This window comes from Mus caroli, unplaced genomic scaffold (genome assembly GCF_978045245.1).
Source record: "Mus caroli unplaced genomic scaffold, Mus_caroli_1 scaffold_2, whole genome shotgun sequence".
In the NCBI taxonomy this organism is placed as follows: Eukaryota; Metazoa; Chordata; class Mammalia; order Rodentia; family Muridae; genus Mus; species Mus caroli.
In genome coordinates this window covers 143,390,471-143,411,292 of record NW_028227257.1, presented here as the reverse complement: position 1 = coordinate 143,411,292, position 20,822 = coordinate 143,390,471, and the positions used below count along the sequence as shown (strand labels likewise).

At 38.6% G+C, this 20,822-nt stretch overlaps 1 protein-coding gene across 3 annotated transcripts in view; it reads left to right on the top strand.

Moving 5' to 3' along the window:
- Rabgap1 (RAB GTPase activating protein 1) overlaps positions 1-20,822 on the top strand; it is a 124,214-nt gene that overhangs the window by 51,482 nt on the left and 51,910 nt on the right. For all 3 annotated transcript variants that reach the window (XM_021155632.3, XM_085834965.1, XM_021155633.3), the window contains exons 10-13: positions 509-678; positions 4,475-4,649; positions 9,882-9,975; positions 15,294-15,444. In XM_021155632.3, coding sequence (XP_021011291.1) covers positions 509-678; positions 4,475-4,649; positions 9,882-9,975; positions 15,294-15,444 — 590 coding nt within the window. The remainder of the gene's footprint in view (positions 1-508; positions 679-4,474; positions 4,650-9,881; positions 9,976-15,293; positions 15,445-20,822) is intronic.

The window sequence follows — 20,822 nt, the reverse complement described above, 5'->3', positions numbered from 1 at the left end:
TGTACTGAATGCCGTTTCTCTTCAGCTGTTATGTTATATATTAATGAATAAATGATATAAGCAGATAGATTGCTCTAAAGAATGAAATGGCCTGCTGGGTATGGTGAAGCACTCTGGAGGCTGAGGCAGGCAGATGTCTGTGAGTTCTAGGTCAAGCTGGGCTACAGTATGACAACCTGTTTTTTCCCAAAGTTATTATTAACCACATTTAGGTTTGAGAATTTACAGTATTTGTAAAGCTGACTCAGAGACTTACAGTAACTTTGCAGACCTTCTGACTATACATTTTCTACTATTGTACTGCTACTTCTAATCCCACTTCTGGGATCCTACCTAGGCTCAGAATTCTCAGTGGAAACTAATTTCGGTTACTAGTCTGGTTTACTGACAGAATTTTTATGATTGACCTTAAATATCTAGAATACTTATAACAAGAGCACTTACTTAACTGATTACATGAACAAATACATCTTCATTCCTTTTCTCTCTCTTGTTTCTCCCTCGCTAGATAAAGTGCTGTTCATGACAACAGCTGTGGATTTGGTGATAACTGAAGTACAGGAACCTGTTCGGTTTCTTCTAGAGACAAAAGTTCGAGTGTGCTCACCTAATGAAAGGTTATTCTGGCCCTTCAGCAAACGGAGCACTACTGAAAACTTCTTTCTGAAACTGAAGCAGGTACGTCACCTGGGTGCCGAGAGGATAAGAAAGGAGGACCACACCTGAGGATGGTTGATGGTTTATTGTTAGAGCTCCTAAACAACCATATGCCTTTTTAATGTATTAAGAAGGGAACTCATCTCTTAATTTTTGCTCACATTGGATAATCTTCACATTTTCTAAAGCTCCAGGGTTCTTTATATCCTCATTTGACCTCATCCTGAAGAACATTTAGCATTCCTCAAGTTGTGTATGTGAGTACACTGTAGCTGTCTTCAGACACCCCAGAAGAGGGCATCAGATCTCATTACAGATGGTTGTGAGCCACCATGTGGTTGCTGGGAATTGAACTCAGCACCTCTGGAAGAGCAGTCAGTGCTCTTAACCTTAAGCCATCTCTCCAGCCCGAATGTAAAGTTCTTTTTTTTTTTTTACTTTTTCAGCCTACTACTTTGTCTATTGAAAGGTTTTTTGTTGTTGTTTTTGGGTTTTTTGTTTTTTAATTTTATACTTGCATTTTTCATTTCTGGAATGTTCTGCTAATTCTTTAGTGTGCTTTTCTTTTGTTGTAGTGGTTTTGTTTTCTCCTGAAACTTTTGTTGTTGTTGTTTTTTGAGCAGATTTTCTTTGACACAGTTGAGCATAATATACTATAGCTCCTTCAAAAATCACTGAATGATCCTTATGGAACAATGAGTAACATCTTCCTCTTCATTTGTGTTTGTTGTAATTTCAGATTAATAATTTCTGACAGCTTAGATTCTGTTGTGTTCTTGGGTTTTTTTTTTGGTTTTTGGTTTTTTTTTTTTTTCCGAGACAGGGTTTCTCTGTGTAGCCCTGGCTGTTCTGGAACTCACTTTGTAGGCCAGGCTAGCCTCAAACTCAGATATCCACCTGCCTAGTCACATTCTTAAGAACTCAGTCTTATCTGTTTTTTTATCAACTACTCCTTGGAATCCTTTCCTTTGGATTGTACTGAATAATGCTCATCTCTCCATCCTTCTTCTCTCCCCATTTAGTACTATGAGTGAGCAAGTACATGTGTGCATGTGTCTTTGTGTATAATATAACATGTATATAACCAGCTGCCATTTTTTTATGGTATAGTGTATATTATGTAATATATTTACTCTTATGTTTCTTGGCCATTTTATCTCTACTAAGGTGCTATTCACTGATTTATCCTAAGGACATAGAACATAGTAGTTCTAAGTGTTGGGGTCTGAGAAATCCAAAGCAACCCAAGCAGTCACAAGAGTCCAGCAAAGCAAGATCTGTATTTGATTTAGGTAGCAGAAACTTACGAGTCAGGGACAACAGCACAAACTCTGGAGCTCACGGCATTTTTGAACATTCATCTTAGTAAATATTTAGATTATTTAATATTTATAAAAATATGTATTATAACATGTAAATTTCAAAGCTTTTGATTATAGAAAATTCAGAGAGAGGTTTTTAAAATAGTATAATGAATCCCATGTGCTTGAACAGTGAATATTTTCACATATGGAGTTATTAACTTATCAGCTTGCTCCCATTCTCAACTCTGTATAACTTAGAAGGTGTATTGTTGACACTGTGAGCAAGGAAGACTTTCTAGGTGAATGACATTTGGTTACCTTACTTTTGTAGTCTTATAGAAACATTTACTTTTTGTTGTTGTTGTTGGTTTTTTTTTTTTTTTTAACATGGAGAGCTGTGTAGTTAATCTTTGAAATGTTTCAGATAGCAATTAGGTGATGTTTCAAAGAGCCATATAGGCCGGGCATGTTGATGCCCATCTTTAATCCCAGCATTCAGAAGGCAGCATCGCATGAATCCCTCTTGACTTTGAGGCTAGGTGGGGCCACACAGTGAGATCCTTTTTTGTTTTGTTTTGTTTGTTTTTTAAGTAACTTAACAAACTTACATCAAAAGATTTAGATAGTATTTTCCTATCATTCTAGTTCTCAAAATCACACTGTTTTCAGTTTAGGGATGATATATCTTGAGGATTTTAATTTTGTTCATTAGTCATAAAGATGATAACACTAAGTACTTAAGTACTTAAGAACTCGGGCCTATTTGGTTCTTCTATTTAAAAAAAAATCAATAGCTGTAAGATTAAGATCACTGCCAGACCTTTAATTTAATACCAGCACTCAGAAGGCAAAGGCAGGCAGAACTCTTGAGTTTGAGGCCAGCCTGGTGTCTACATAGCCAAAGGACAGCCAAAGCTACATGGAGAAACCCTATCTGGGAGGTTGGGGGAGTGGATCTAAGGTTACTATGCTATAAGTAGGTAACCTTTGGGTCATCCTTTCTATCCGACAGAAATTATTTGCATATCTCCTAGACTCAAACCTGCAGGCCACTTGGTAACTGCACAGAGCCAGAGTCCTTAACTAACAATAAGCAGCTGGGTTAGAGACAAATATATTTGTCTGGAGAATTAATCAACCCTAAAAACAGTTGCTAACCTAATTAGATATCCTGTGGTCTGACTTGGCAAGGTTTTGTTGTGCTTATTCTGTGATTGTGCTTGGCCTCTACTGGCAGAGACGCTTAATGCAGCAGGGATTCCTGGCCTTCAATCTAAGACTCCTATTTTAAATTGCACTTTTGAAAGGACACATTGCTATAATCTTGGCCTTACTCCTAAGGTTGGAGTAATGCTTTTAATGAAAAGCCAGGTAGAGGCTAGGATGGTAGACTCTACTCTGGTGTTCCTGTACCCTGTAGATGTCCTTGTCCTCCACCGTCCATCTACTATGCTTTGTACCTTTCTGTGCTTTCAGCATCCTTTGTTGTGCTTTTTATAGCCTTCATCTCCCCCATGATCCTTATTTCAAGTTAACTTTCTCTTCTTCAACTGGCAATAATAGGAATATTAAGGTGCTCAAAATATGTATTATGTTGATAGAATATCTAATTTTTTAAACTTTTTTTTTAAGATTTATGTATTTACTTTATATATGTGAGTACCCTGTCGCTGTCTTCAGACACACCAAAAGAGGGCAATGGGTCCCCATTACAGATGGTTGTGAGCCACCATGTGGTTGCTGGGAGTTGAACTCAGGACCTCTGGAAGAGCAGTCAGTGAGTGCTCTTAACTACTGAGCCCTCTCTCCAGCCCGTGTCTAATTATTTTTTAATTAGGCCCGTATAAATTGTTTATGATGCTTGCCTAAAAGTAAAAACCAGAGTGTAGGTTGGAAGTTGCTTGGCACAAATTGTTAGGAATTTTATTGATGTCTTGCCTGCTGTTCATCTCCACCTACTGAAAAATGTTTGTATACTGTTTGAACTAAGCAAAAGAAGGAAAGGGATTTCTTTGTGCTAAACTTTGAGAGTGTATCAATGGTTTTGATATGTGGTTTTAAGTAGGAAACCTGAAAAGACACCTTAAATTTATTGGAAAGACACAGGACAGTTGACTTTCACATTGACTTTTGTCAATATTTATTGGTGATTAAATATTTAATGATTTATTTTAATGACATAAAACTATAAAACTGTAGTCTCAGTTACAATGTCCAATTTTCTTAAGAGGTTGGGGTTTTTTTTTGTTTTTTTTGTTTTGTTTTGTTTTAGAGACAAGGTCTCTACGTAGACTAGCTGGCTTGAACTCACAGATATCTGCCTGCTTCTGATTCCCATGTGCTGGGATTAAAAGACCATGCCAGGGCTTTAACTTACCCTTCTCTACTTGATAAAGGTTACATTTAGTGTGGAATTCAAGAAACACCACTTGTTCTTGCATCCAATACAAAACTAAAAATGATAATTAAAACAAAGACGTTTGCTACATAATACATTCTTTTTTGTCATCAAGATAAAGCAAAAGGAGAAAAAGAATAATGCTGACACTTTATATGAAGTTGTGTGTTTGGAGAGTGAGTCAGAGAGAGAGAGGAGGAAAACCACAGCCAGTCCTTCAGTTCGCCTGCCACAGTCTGGATCCCAGAGCTCCATGATCCCCTCTCCCCCAGAAGATGATGAAGAAGAAGGTAAGTGTAGAGAGGTTGGTTTATGTATAGGGAGAGCTGTGCATACTGCTGCATCTTCATCTTTATCAGGGGCTGGCAGTGGGATGTGGTGTTAGAACTCAGAGAGCACTCATGAGAGTCTCTCATAGACAAACAACTAGGAGATGTTAGAAAATCATTGAAGTTGCTATGCACACCCTCTCTGGCATTTATTTCTGTGTGTATGTTTTATACTTGCACCACAGTGTAACAATGAAGGTCAGGAAAACTTGGCGGCAGTCTGTTCTTTCCTTTTACTCTGTGGGTTGCAGGGATTACCCTGAGGTCAACAGGCTTAACAGCAAGCAAGCACCTTTACCCAGTGAGCCATCCCACCAGCCCACATTTGGGCATTCTTTAAGATATTTGTAATCACATTTGGAAAATGAGATTTTATAATCTATTGGTCACAAAGAAGTGGGAGCTAGAAGGAAGTTTTTTAAGTTTTTTTTTTTAAGATTTATTTATTATTTTATGTATATGAGTAGCTGTACAGATGGTTGTGAGCTTTCATGTGGTTGTTGGGAATTGAATTTAGGACCTCTGCTCGCTCTGACCGGCCCTGCTCGCTTCGGCCCAAAGATTTATTTACTATTGTACATAAGTACACCAGAAGAGGATGTCAGATCTCATTAAGCGTGGTTGTAAGCCACCTTGTGGTTGCTGGGATTTGAACTCAGGACCTTTGGAAAATTGTCAGTGTTCTTACCCTATGTCAGAGTTTCTATTCCTGCACAAACATCATGACCAAGAAGCACTTGGGGGCGGGGGGGGGGGGGCGCGGGGTACTCTTCCACACTGCTGTTCATTACCAAAGGAAGTCAGGATTGGAACTCAAGCAGGTCAGGAAGCAGGAGCTGATGCAGAGGCCATGGAGGGATGTTCCTTACTGGCTTGCTTCCTCTGGCTTGCTCAGCCTGCTCTCTCATAGAACCAAGATTACCAGCCCAGAGATGGCACCACCCACAAGGGGCCTTTCCTCCTTGATCACTAATTGAGAAAATGCCTTCCAGTTGGATCTCATGGAGGCATTTCCTCAACTGAAGCTCCTTTTTCCTATGATAACTCCAGCTGTGTCAAGTTGACATAAAACTAGCCAGTACACCCGCTGAGCCATCTCACCAACTAGAAGGAAGTTTTTGACATAGGAAAAAAATGAACATTTCACAGTGGTTGTCATAACAGTGCAAGGGCTTTATTTTTAATGAATGACACTGTGATGATAGAAAGTCATTTGAGTTTGTATCTGTAAAATTCACACGACGTTCATCAAATTTGTTTTTTCATTTTGGAGAGTTTGTTGGACATCCTAAGAGTTGTTTTGAGCTGAGATTTAAAGTGCAAAACTCAATAGAGATAAATAGGCTGCCTTGAACACTTCTGGCAAAACAATCACATTAACAAAAATAAATGATTAACTTCATTAAAAAGTAAATATCCATGATTATGTGTGCTTTTTCTTTCTATTTTTTTGTTTTTGTCTTTTTTTAAATTTTTTTATTAGATATTTTCTTTACTTACATTTCAAATGTTAACCCCTTTCCTAGTTTCCACTCTGAAAGTCCCCTCCCCTCTCCCCTTGCTCCCAAACCCACCCTCTCCCGCTTCCTGGCCCAGGCATTCCCCTATACTGGGGCCAAGACAAAGGGCTGCTCTTCCCATTAATGACCAACTAGGCTATCCTTAGTGTCTTAGTCAGGGTTTCTATTCCTGCACAAACATCATGACCAAGAAGCAAGTTGGGGAGGAAAGGGTTTATTCGGCTTACACTTCCATACTGCTGTTCATTACCAAAGAAGTCAGGACTGGAACTCAAGCAGGTCAGGAAGCAGGAGCTGATGCAGAGGCCATAGAGGGATGTTCTTTACTGGCTTGCCTCCCCTGGCTTGCTCAGCCTACTCTCTTATAGAACCCAAGACTACCAGCCCAGGGATGGTCCCACCCACAAGGGACCTTTCCCCCTTGATCACTAATTGAGAAAATGCCTTACAGTTGGATCTCATGGAGGCATTTCCTCAACTGAAGCTCCTTTCTCTGTGATAACTCCAGCTGTGTCAAGTTGACACAAAAATAGCCAGTACACTTAGCTACATATGCAGCTAGAGCCATGAGTCTTGCCATGTTCTTTCTTTGATTGGTGGTTTAGTCGCAGGCAGCTCTGGAGTTACTGGTTAGACCGTATTGTTGTTCCTCCTATGGGGCTGCAAACCCCTTCAGCTCCTAGGATGCTTTCTCTAGCTCCTTCAGTGAGGACTCTCTGCTCCGTCTAATGGATGACTTCTGTATTAATTAGTCAGGCACTCGCAGAGGCTCTCAGGAGACAGCTATATCATTCTCCTGTCAGCAAGCTCTTGTTGGCATCTGCAGTAGTGTCTGGGTTTGGTGGTGGTTTATGGGATGGATCCTAGGTAGGGCAGTCTCTTGATGGTCATGACTTCAGTCTTTGCTCCTAATGTTGTCTCTGTAACTCCTTCCATGAGTATTTTGTTTCCCCTTCTAAGAAGGATCAAAGTGTCCACACTTTGGTCTTCCTTCTTCTTGAGATTCATGTGTTTTGCAAATTGTGTCTTGGGTGTTCTGAGCTTCTGGCCTAAAATCCACTTATCAGTGAGTGTATATCATGTGTGATCTTTTGTGATTGGATTACCTCACTAAGGATGATATTCTCCAGATCCATCCATTTGCCTAAGAATTTCATAAATTCATTGTTTTTAATAGCTGATTAGTACTCCATTGTATAAATGTACCACATTTTCTGTATCCATTCCTCTGTTGGGGGACACCTGGGTTCTTTCCAGCTTCTTGCTATTATAAATAAAGCTGCTATGAACATAGTGGAGCATGTGTCCTTATTACATGTTGGAGCATCTTTTGGGTATATGCCCAGGAGTGATATTGCTGGGTACTCAGAAAATACTGGCAGAAGTTAAGTCCTAGGATCCACGCATATAACAGGTCATTTGTGACAAATCTGTAATGCAGGGATCTTCGCCATGCCTTCTTCAAGCAAAATCTTTCTAATCCAGCTTTCCCACCAGGAAAGCTATTGTACTGTGATGTTTGCTCCTTGGGGAAAATGACAATATTCCACAGAGGTTTCTCACCTAGAGGACATTTGAATAGAAAGCTGAATTTACAAAATAATATTCTGACACTTGAAATGACTTCACATTCCCTTTCTCTACCTATAACTTGAGTACCTTTGGATTCTAATGACAAATTTCATGGTATTGCTATCAGGATTTATTGAAAGAGTCTAGAGCAATAGGAGAGAATTGTGGAAGATTCTCTGGAAGGACTTGCCACACCATGTAAAATGTAAATTTTCTTGACATTGCAAAGATTCCATTGTATAATTAGGTTCACCAGTGAGATCCAGCCCATTTTAGCACAGTTTTTATGTTTTCCATCACAGGTTGTATGTGGTGGATGTTTTAATGAATAGAGAATGGAAAATTGAGAAATTACAAAGTAGTATCATTTTGGCATACTAATGGGCTTGTGGGAAATTGTCCTTAGAGTCTTGAGTTTTTTTCTGCTCTCCATTATTCACATACAGAAATATTTATATTCAGTCTGTCTTTCCTTGTCTCACAATCATAATTATGAAAATATCCAAAATGCTAACAATGTAGGAAGTTTAATAATAGGTGTCAAAGATTTATATGCTTAACTTTAAAGTTGCTGCTTTGAGGCAATCATCTCTGAAGGAGGAGTACATGGTAATGCTGTCCTCACAGTTTTGCTGAGTGAGGATGTAAAAGGACATGCAAGGACTGTTGTACCCAGTTAATGAGAATATAAATTTTTATAACTGTTTGAAAAGACAGTTGATCAGACAATTATTAAATCCTTGAAAATAATGGTTTTTAACTTGGGACAATCATTTCTAGGCATATGCACAATAAAGCAGTGAAAATCAGCATAATCCTAATGCTGCAGATAGCAAACCATTACAAATGCACCAGTACTCAGAGGGTTAAGTGGAAATGTCCCATTTTACCTTCTGTTTTCTCTTCTTTGGTGCTGGGTGTGAATCAGGGCCTCAAATATGCTAAGTGTACTACTTGTCTGTCACTGAGCTATGTCCTCAGCCCCTCACTGTCATTTTCTTTACCACTTGCATATTTTATAGTCTCTAATTCTGATTAATTAAATTGAAATTAATTTTATTTTTGATTTTAATGTCTATGGGTGTTTTGCCTGCATATATGTCTGTGCACCATGGGCATGCCTGTTGTCCAAGAAGAAAAGAAGGCTTCAGAGCCTTTGCAATTGGATTTACAGGGTGGTTGTGAGCCACAGATGGGTGTTGAAAACTGAATCCAGGTTCTCTGAAAGAGTAGTTACTGTTCTCAACCTCTGGGCCGTCTATCTAGTCTCCTATATATTCTTAATTTTGATTACTTAAATTTTAAATTATTCATTAATATTTTGTTTTCTGTTCTAATTTAATGTCATTCTAAAGAACATTAAAGTCATAATGTCATTAAAGACCAGAAATAATATTCATGATAGCTCATTCACTCATGCAGTGATTATTAATTTCTTGATTATGCTCCATTTGTTTGGTTTTTTTAACAGATCATACTGATGATTTACCTCTTCATCTTCTTATATCATTATGTAAATACAAACACTTGCATTCATTTACCTTACATAACTGACATAATTCAATATTTTTAAATTAGTATGCAAAGTATTAAATGTCATTAGAGCATTTTCAGACACATAAAGGTAACAGTTGGGAAAGTGAGCTAGAGAAACAAAAATGAGAAATGATTCAATAAAACCATCATTTATTCCACCATTTACCACGTTCCTTTACTAGACTCTTGTGGGCTAGCTTTGTTCTTTACTATTTTAGAAAAAACTGTGACATGGTTTTGAACATAAAACTGATTACTTTGTAAAAAAGGACATTTCACGTTTTGAGTTCGTTTTTTATATATAAATGACTTTTCTATAATTGACATAATAATGACATATAGAAAGCAAGAGAGAATTAAACAGATTATAAAAGCATTGTGCATAAATATTGAGAACATAACATTATAGCTTCATGTTCCCAATAAATGTTTACATTTGCCTTTTATAATCCCATGTTCTTTCTTTTCTCTTCTCTTTCTCTTCTTTTCTTTTCTTTCTTTTCTTCCTTCCTTGCTTCCTTCCTTCCTTCCTTCCTTCCTTCCTTCCTTCCTTTGCTTATTACAGATAATGATGAACCTCTCTTGAGTGGATTTGGGGATGTATCCAAAGAATGTGCAGAAAAAATTCTTGAAACATGGGGAGAACTGCTGTCAAAATGGTGAGTTATAGATTCACTCTGCTTCTCACCTGTCACTCTCAATTCTTACCTAATTTGCAATCTGGAGCCAATAACAGAGATCTGCAAATAAGATCTCATTCGGGAATCTATTAGACATTTATAAGGATAATAACAAACACATGAATCAGTTTGAGATCATTAGAAACCTAATAAAGTCTCACTGATAAGAAAAATGTCCAGACATGGAATTCATAGGCAGAGAGGAAGAGGAGAAAGGTCATTTGGTCCTGTACATTGGAGAAGATAGGAATGACTAGTTAGTCGATTATAACCACAGATCTTGCCTCCTCCACCTCCACTCTTAAAGCCAGAGCTGCCTCTTGCTTGCCAAGTTCTAACTGAAGGAGTATAAGGTTTCTCTACAATGGCTTTGTGCAAATGAGACTTCTCCACAAGTCTACGTGTGGCTATAAAATCTGTTTTCAGCAGTGTGCCCTCTACTAGAGGGATGAGGAAATGTAATGAATACAGGCATGGTTCTGTGGTACTCTGAAATTAGATGCAATCAGAACTCTGTTTAACTCAAAATTTAGACATCCCCTACAACCTCTGGTGCAAGGAATTCCTTAGGGTTTCAGATATATACTTCTAAAATGTAGCTATTGGTGCTATGCGGGAGACCTGTCGGTGAGACCTGTCTTGTTTGCCCTTTTGAAGATACCAACCTGCAGCTATTCAGGCCAAATGTTTAACCGTTAGCAGGCCACAGACGTGGTGAACTGGCTTAAAAATCTACTCCAATTGGAGATGGTTCTTTTTCAGTCTGTTTTCCTCTCTTCCAATTATTAGTTATTCTCAGTGTTAGATAAATTTCCCCATGGAGTTTAAAGATATCTAAGTACAGTTGGCAAGTAGAAAAGTAGGGGACAGAAATCAGATATTGTCAGTTTTTTAATTGCCATTTGTGTGGGAAATTTTAATATAAAAGTGAGTCCCCAAAAAAGCATTAATGTCAGAGTGCTTCAGTGAGCAGAACAGCAGTTCATCTTTATAACAATTTTAAATAAATCTGTTAAATTGTTATGAAGAAAAAAATATACTCCATTGTTAATATCCAATAATCAGGGGAGTTTAGAAGATAGTCGTGCTGTGTGTGTGTGTGTGTGTGTGTGAGAGAGAGAGAGAGAGAGAGAGAGAGAGATAGGGGTAGGGTTTTCCCTTACCTTTGATACATATAATGCCTGAAATGGCAATGCTGAGTATCCTGAGTATGAGCATGATATGAGTGCCTTGCTGTATCCATTATTTTTTTTTACTACTAAAATAAATAGTTTAGGCTTACGCTGGGAATTAACTCTGTAGTGGGACACTTGCTGGGCATGCTTGAGGCTCTCAGTTTAATCATCAAAACTGCAAAACAAAACGTGACTGATTCCTACAAACTAAGCATGGTAGAACATGTCTCCAATCTCAGAGATTGGATGTGGAAGGAGGAAGATTAAGACTTCAAGTTCAGCCTGGGCTATAGTGCAGAATTGTATATCAAAGAATTTGGCTGGGCATGGTGCCTTTAAATCCCAGCACTCAGGATGCAGAGACAGAGGATCTCCCTGAATTGAAGGCCAGCCTGGCCTATATAATGAGCTCAAAGCCAGCCAGGGATGCACAAAGAGACCCTGTCTAAAAGAAAAACAACAAAAAGAGTTTGACAGCAGTGTTAGGAAGCCTGTTTACAAACAGTATATTACCTTCGGTTGCTGATTAGCATAACTTGAGGTGCTCTGGTGAGACATGTATAGCATATCTTTTCTTCCTTGGTAGGATGTCCTGGGTGGAAAAAGCTAAATTTGAAAGTGATCTGATCGTGTCTCTATTCTGATGTTCTGGTTATTATCATGAATGTTCCTTAGGGGCCTTATGCATTAAGGTTTTGACTATTAAACTTAACTGTATTTTTGGTAAAGCTGTGTCTCAGCAGATGTCATACCTGGTAAGGCCTCATTCCATTTCTGTGAATCCAGCACATTTTGTATAATGCCTTCATTTGTTTTGTTGTCAAACTTTGTTAAAATAATCAGCTATGTCCTACCATTCTCTTAAATACATTAATGGAATTGCCATCTATTTCTGCTGTCCTAAGATTGTTTCATGCCACGGACCACCCCAGTCAGGTATGGGGGTCCCTGGAATGAGGGTCCTTGAAGCTAGGTGGGTAAGGATTCGGCGGTGACAAACAGAAACAAAATCAGAGGCAGTTTGAATCTGAGTGTATTCTGCAGCTCTCAAGGAGGGGATTTTATACATTAAACCAAACATTATATCTCTTAGAAACTATATACAATAAAACAATCACAGATACTAACAAAAATCATTTGGCACAGTAAAGCACAAAATTCATCCAAGCATTACAACTCTAAAACTATGTATTCAGTGAATCACAAACAGAACAGGTAACAATTCTAAAAGGATGTATTCAGTGAGGGCTGTCATCCAAGGCTAGTGGCATATTTCAAGGAGCAGGTTAATAAATCTTTAATGGTCAGTGCTCTTAACCACTGAACTAACTTTCCAGCCCCATGGTCAATTATTATTTAACATCTAGTGCCTGGTTTTTTATAATCCTCAATGTATAAATTTAAACTATTTTAATTCTTTCTAATTAGGGCTTTCTTTACCATATACCAAAATCCACCTCCAACGACACACATGTAGCCATATGAAATTTTATTGTTGGGTAAGTTTTATCATAGTAGTTTTGTAAATGATTTAGAAAGTAAAGCGTTGGTTTCCCTGGGGATAAGGTCATGTTAGTGGCCCCATCTCTAGGGGCCACTAACCCATTATTCTCGCTTAAGATCTTGGCCTAGGCTACCAGAAACATGTAAATAAGAAAAGAAATAAGAGAAAACAAAACAGATAGATTGCCATGAGAACTGCAGCTCAATATTTTTTCTCCAGTGAAGAGTTCCACAACCGGTTCCAGGAGGCCTCCCACTTGAGGTTGATTGCCTCAGTCTGTGGAACTTGTCACACAGATCCTATTGGAGGTGGTATGGCAGTTTCAAATACTTTTGCTTGATTTTTTTTTATGTCTTCAGATATATAATAATCTAGTCTGTTTCATCCATCTGAACATTTTTGCCCATCCTATATGTTCTAGGATCTTAGGGTTGATATTTTAAATATTTACCAGACACTTAGCACAGCATCACATTGTGTGCACTCTTTCAACTATAACAATATTACAGACTTGTACATTTTTACACACAGGTTAGGCATTCTGATAACTAAACTGGCAAACCCAGAATTTGTTAACATAGCCAGTCTGGTCCTGATGCTAATTTATTTACTGAAAGTAGATTTTTAAAAAATTATTTTCACTTGGCTGGAGAGAAGTTTTAGCAGTTAAGAGCACTGACTGCTCTTCTGAGTTGAATTCCCAGCAACGACATGGTGGCCCACAGCCATCTGCAATGGGATTCAGTATCCTCTTCTCGTGTGTCTGAAGAGAGCAACAGTGTACTCACATACATAAAATAAAAAAATAAAATCTAAAAAAAATGATTAATTATGGGGGAGATGATGGGGGTGGGGCGTGTTCACATGAATGAGCCTGATCCCCTGGAGCTGGAGTTATGGGCAGCTGCCTGATAGGGATGCTGGGAATTTAAGTTAGTCCTCAGGAGGAGCAGTATGTGCCCTTATCTACTCAGCCATCTCTCTAGCCCCACTAAGATAGATTTTAATAACAGCACTAGGATCTATGTGTCATTCTCCAGGTTCAGTTGACTGTGACTCTTGGAAGATAGGAGCACTAATGTGCTCAGTATAAAATACTGTGCTAGTTATATGTAGAGTTAATATTGTCAATTATTACAATATTATTCTGAAAGAAATTTTACTAGTCTAAGTTATGGTTAGCAAATATTTCTGTGAAGAGTCAAATAGCAAATATTTCTGAAGACTTTGTGGGCCAATGATACAACTACCTCTACTGTTGAAAATCAAAACAATCATAAATAATAATTGGAAAAGGACACATAATTGTGTATCAGTTAAAGTTTATTTACCCCAAGGCCATAATGTTTCAAACCTTTAATTAATAGCATAAAGACTAATACTGCTTTTTGCTGGCAACTCTCCATATATGCACACAACCAAGGAAAAACTTATATGAATTGCCCTTATCTCTCGCATCAGGGTGCAGAATCATAAAACAAGTAATGAACAGTTTTTAAATACACTGTGTATTATTCTCATACAATTTGGGTGATGTGAAAAGTCTCAGACATATTTATAATGTACTGGTGTTTCTTTGTATCAGTGACTTGTGCTTCAATCTGATAATCACAGGAGCATTTCTGGGTCAGGATCCTGCTTTAGTGACTTATTTATTAATCGTGGTTTTCCAGTCACAGAGGAGCTGTGGCATGTCTCAGGATCGCCCATGCTTTCAGTGAACTGACCAGCCTCCTTGATCTTTCCGTATTGTGGACATAACATCTGACTTTATAATAGGGTCAGTTTAATACACAAAGCACTGAGATCAAGCCAGTGTTTGACGACAGGCTTTATTTTGTTCATTTTACACATGAAATCTGAAACCCAAGGCTTTTGTAAATGTTCTTAGCCACCACATAGATTCAAGCTGTTACTTTAAGAAAGAGACATAAAATCTGCTGAAAACATACTTGAAATATTGTAACTGAGAATATATAAATATGCAATTCATAGTTGCTGTTGTTGTTTCTTGATGCCCATTAATTGAAATTTTTCAAAGACTAATTTTTTTTTTTTTTTTGTGTGTATATGTTTTTTGCCATTTGGGTGCAAAGTTAGAGGTGGGCAAAAGGGAAAGCTGAAGTTATACATTTGTGAACCAGGTGATAGTCTCTGTGGAAGCAGCAAAGCATTTCTCTAGCATCTAATTGTACTTTTGCTCTAACTTGTACATAAGCTGTAACCAAAAAAACAACCCTGTAGTTTCCAGTTACTTTTTGGTTGTTTGGTTGATTGCTTGGTTTTTATTACAACAAGGTTTCTCTGTGAGTAGCCCTGGCTGTCTTGGAACTCACTCTGTAGACCAGGCTGGCCTCAAACTCAGAGATTTATCTGCCTCTGCCTCCCAAGTGCTAGGATTAAAAGCCTTTACCACCACTTCCTAGCTTCCAGATCTTTTTTAGATAATGATTTAATGATACTTAGACACAGTGGTTTACAGGTGCCATGTTAATGATTCATTTTTTTATTATAACTCTGTTACCTTCTTATTTCTTTGTACACCATTTTATTTTCAGTAAAGAATCTTTCAGAGCCTCTTCCCTTGCCAAAGTAATGAATTATGGCTTTATTTTTAGGCATCTCAACTTGAGTGTGAGACCGAAGCAGTTGTCATCCTTAGTGAGAAGTGGTGTTCCTGAAGCTCTTCGTGGAGAAGTCTGGCAGCTGCTAGCAGGCTGCCACAACAACGATCACTTAGTAGAAAAGTACCGAATACTCATCACAAAGGTCAGAGAGGTTATAAAGTTTAGAGTGAATGGTCAGATGTTTTATACTTTATCTTAAATAAGTATAGCCAAAAATAATGTCGTTTTCTTTTGGCACAAAGATGAATGCACAAAGTTTACTTCCTCAGTTGAGTTTATCTCAGTGGTGGGAAATGTCCTTCCCACCTGGAATAAGTTTTGAGCCAGACTGTATATTCAATGCAGTGTTTACAATGTTTTGTTTTGTTGGGGTGGGTTTTTGTTTACTTATTTTTCCTTTTTGTTTTGTTTTTTTGGTTTTTGAGACAGGGTTTCTCTGTGTATCTAGTCCTGACAGTCCTGGAACTCATTCTGTAGACCAGGAACTCAGAGATTCACCTGTTTATGCCTCCTAAGCACTGGGATTAAAGATGTGCAGCACTAAGCCTGGCTTTTTGGGTTTTTTGGCTTTTTAAAAGGGGCCCTGGCCTGTCTAAAGCTCACAGTGCAGGCAAGATTAGCCTTGGACCTGTGGCAGTTCTCCTACCTAAGGCTCTAAACTGTTGTCATGAGCTATCACCCTCAGCTATAGATTTATTTTCCTTAAAAAAATGCTTTTGATAAAGAAGGCCTTCTTTTAGTTTCTATACTTAATAAGAAAATAATCTATAGCCTTACATGTAACATAATTCAATCCTCTAAAGTGAAACCCTTATTTTCACAGTATTCCCCTACTTCTTCAAAGTTTCACAAACAAAGCAAGAAAAGAAAGTATTTCACTTATGCCATATTAACATGTAGAGTGGTTTCTTACAAGTTAGCCAGCATTTGTGCCTTTTGTACCCATATTACTGGGTTTGGTTTGAGTTTTCTAAAAATTGTGGGAGTTTATTTGCTAGGAAACAGCTTCTCTGATAGGTAATAGGTAAATTTGAAACCTGGGTTATGAAGATACAGATCCATTTTATTTGTTTTGTGTGAGTATGTGGGCATGCTAGTGCCCTTGTACATGTGTGGGCAAGGAGCAGAGGAAAACAGTTAGGGGTCCATTCTTTTTTAATCTGTCTTTTTGTGATGCCCAAGGGCCACTCTTAGGTTCTCAGGCCTAGGTTCCTTTAACCACTCTGTCCCACCTGTGAATTTTTGATAAGAGAACGAGGTATAAAGTCTTTGTAAAGAAAATATTTAAATTTTATTAGAATTTATTTTATTATATTATCTTTTTGAAATTGTTAAAATAATCTTATATGGAAACAGCATACGGAAAGGACATGATCTTCAAAAGAAAATGTTATGTCCAACATAAACAGAATTGTAGGCCTAGGAAGCCAATCTCAAGAACAGTTGCCAGGCAGTGTTGGCAAATGCCTTTAATCCCAGCACTTGGGAGGCAGAGGCAGTAGGGTTTCTGAGTTCCAGGACAGCCTGGTCTACAGAGTGAGTTCCAGGACAGCCAGGGCTACACAGAGAAAACTTGTCTCGAAAAACCTAACCAAACAAAAGAAAAGAACAGTTGCAGGCCCTTTGTTGAATGTGCCCGACAGATCACAGTGGGAGTTATAAAGGAGTGGTAGAACCATCTGTGTCTTTTTATCTGATATACAGCTTCTGAGGCAGGTTCCAGGAGAGTCTGTTTGTGCCACCCTCTCTAGGGCTCAGGAAACACTGCAGAAGAGGAGGGTGGGAAGGGATGGACTTCAGTGTCTTCCAGGCAAATTGTAGCTCTTGAACTCTCAGCAGCTGAGAGTTGGACCATCTGCCCAAGACTTTTTCATGATTGTGGCCTTATGAATTCATTCTATCAGGTAGGAAGAGACAAGGTCCTACCCCTTCTTGTATCTATAACAGTTAAAGATCACTGTGGCAGAGAGATGTTTTTTTCAGTGATGCAGTCACTAGCACGCGGCCCAGCTCCTGAAAATAACCCTCCACTTGTGCTTCTGTGAGTGACCCTACCTTAATTTGTTGGTTTACAGGAAGAAAAAAAATGGAAGGATGAATGTGTGTATGAAAATGTTATATATTATAATGTCATTATGTATAATTCATACATGCACACATACCTACAAAAAAAAGTATTACAGTCGAAAAAGTTCTCTCCTTATTAAAGGTTAAGAATCACTGGGCACTGGTGTTGCATGCCTTTAATCCCAGCACTCAGGAGGAAGAGGCAGGGGAAATCTCTTGAGTTCAAGGCCAGCCCAGTCTTCAGAGTGAGTTCCAGGGCAACCAGGGCTACACAGAGAAACCCTGTTTCAGAAACACACCCCCACTACCACCACCACCACCACCACCACCACCACCACCCACACAGACACAACAAAACAAAACAAAACCAATAATCTTTGGTTCAGGGTCTTCCTGTGCTGTCGTCTGGTTAAATGAAAAATCAAGAGCTACCGAAAGTGTAGCATACACTTGCACACAGTGCATAAAGCTTGGTAATAACGAGATGGCGACCCTGGCTTATATATTTATTGTACTTTTATGATTGTTTTAGAGTGTGTTCTTTGTGCTTATAAAATCTTATGCCATGTATTGATAGCTCACTCCTGTAATCTCAGCACTACATATGTAGAGGCAGGAGCAATTCAAGTTAATCCTTAACTACATAGTAAGTTTTGAAGCTAGTCTTAGTATGGCCTCCCTATCTCAATCTCTACTCTGCATAAACCACTGTGTCTAAGTATCATTAAATCCCTATCTCAATCTCTACTCTGCATGAAGTAATAAAGCCTCAAAAGAAAAAGAAAAAAAAAAAAGAAGAAATGTTAAATGTTACCAAGGCTTTCTTCTTTTCTTTTCTTTTCTTTTTCCATGGAATCCATTGTATAAAATATGCACTTGAAGGTTGTTTTGGTTTTTTTTTTTTTTTTTTTTTTTGAAGACAGAGTCTCACTCTGTAGCCTTTGCTAGCCTGAAACTTGACCTGTACACCAGGCTGGCCTTACAGAAATCGACCTACTTCTGCTTCCCAAGTTCTGGGACTAAACTACCACACCAGAACAAGCACTTAAGGAGTCCTCCTGGTCTCAGGAAGTGATCCCCTCAGCCTGCTTCACTGCTTCCTGTCTTATTACTGTATTTGAATCTGGTAACATGTCAGCTGGAGCTGGGCATGAAAGGAAAAGAAGGCACTTTCCAATTTGCAGCTCCCAGAACCTGCCTTAGTGCCTTCTGTCTTTGGCTGTGTTTTGTTTTGTTTTTTTTAATATCTTATATTTAAGTCAGTATCTCGTACTGTTCCTTATGATTTAATGTTTAGTTTTCAAAGTTTATAGGAAAAGTGCCTCTACAGTAAATTCACTTTATAATTAGAGACTAGTGGGTCACATCACACGCTGATGTTCTCCTTCCCACCTACTCGTTCCTTTTTACTGTGTGTCTGTCTCCTTTTCGGCGCTGAACAAAGCCATGTGTAAGGCTTTGCTACAGTTACAAACTTATATCCAGGCCCTAAACTAGCAGCACTTATATGTCACTAGTATTTTATCTCTTAAGTTGCGTGTGCAGTAGACGCCATGAAGGCCCATCCACATCTCAAGTCTAGAAATAGAATGCACCAATGACAGCGTCATCACTGAGCAGATTGTTTCCTTTTTAAATAAAATTCTCTCTCTGGAACTTGATAGGCAAAGACTGAAATCATGGGAACGTACCTCTGGGCACTCAGTGGCGAAAGGTTGTCTGTTGAGCAGGAAGCACATGGAGTTAGGAAGCCTGAGCTCTGACCTAGAGTTCTCACTCTTCCATTTATAAACGCGCAGTGAGGTTCTTCACCTTGGACCAGTCATTGGGATATCAAATGTCTGTGGTTTCTATAGTTTTGGATTCTATGTGCACAGATTTAACCATCAGTGATAGAGATCTATCAACTTTTCTTTCTTATCATTATTTCCCAAATAATAAAATCTTAACAAATATTTGCTTAACATTTACTTTGTATTATATATTGTAAGTAATTTACAAAGGATTTATGTATACAGGAGTGCCATATATAAATACTTCTTCCTCCCTCAGTGCTAGAGATTGAACTCAGGATCTTGGTCAAGGTAGGCAAGCATTCTACCATATTCCCATTTTCCTGCTGTACCATTTTATATAAGGGATTTAGCATCCATGAATTTTATATTCAATAGAGGTCCTGGGACCAATTTTCTGTGGATACCAAGATGTCATTCAGGCTCCTCCTCCCTGACATATCGCATGATCAGCCTGTGATCACAACCATAGATCCTAGGAGAGGATGCCAGAACAGCCAGGAGCAAAAGAAACCTCAGGCAAGCACCATGAGAACTGACTCCCTGGCAGCTTCAGTGAGACAGCTCATTTTAGGGTAGGGAACAAAGGGTATTTAAACCTTTGAGGGGTGAGTAGGGACCACCAGGCTTAGTGGACATCATTGTCAGGGGCCAGGGTGCTGGGGAGGCCTCATTAACATTAGTAGGAATTTCAGGTGCTGCTAGGCATGACCTTATAAGGCAACAGGAAATTAAAGCTATGTGACCTCCTCCACATATCTTTGTGAAAACATTTCCATTCTATCTGTCAAATCTGCCTAAGAAGTTCCAGGGTTTCCTGCATTCCAAGAATGTGGATATATTGTCTTGACCATTTTGAAGTTGTTAGTGGGTTTGTTTTTTTTTGTTTGTTTGTTTGTTTTGTTTTGTTTTGTTTCCTTTTGTTTAGCCTGATACAGGTTGGTGAGCCTGGTCTAAAAGCTTGGGATCAGAACTGTTTCTGACTTGTTTTCTGTTTCCTGGTGGTGGTGGTGATGGTGATGGTTTTGTCTGTCTTGGTTTGATTTGGTTTGGATAAGTTGACTTATCAGTTAAACCACCATGATAGGAAAATTGAAGTGCTCTGAAACCTTAGGCTATTGCAAGACTTTTAGCACTTCCTTCTAGGTCCTGAACTTTAAGAATAGGAATGCATACCTAGTTATTGCAGCTTCATTTAAAACCTCTTGAAACCTAAAAACAATTTTTATTGTATTTGGCAGGTTTTTTTTTAATGAAAAAAAAAAAAGGATTGTCTCTGTTTCAGTCATCTATAAACAAATAAAATTTCATGAGAGTTTTAGAAAAAAGTACATAACCACTGAATTCAAATGGCATTGAAGGTTTCTCATCTAAGCTTTCTAAAAGGTCTTGTTTTCTGAAGTCACCCTGGAGGGTGTAGTCTGGGTAGAGTGTGGTATTGTGGTGCTGCAGGTGCTCAGAGGAGCTCTGTTCAATGTGAGGAATGCTGGGTAACCCAGAGTGAGACTGGGCTGAGGCTGGAAGCCAGTAGGGGCCAAACCTTAGAAAGTGACATATTAATGGTTTTGTGTAGCAGGAAAAGAAAGTTGAATCTTTGGGGGGGGGCGGGGGGGGGGGTTGGTTTTTCGAGACAGGGTTTCTCTGTATAACCTTGGCTGTC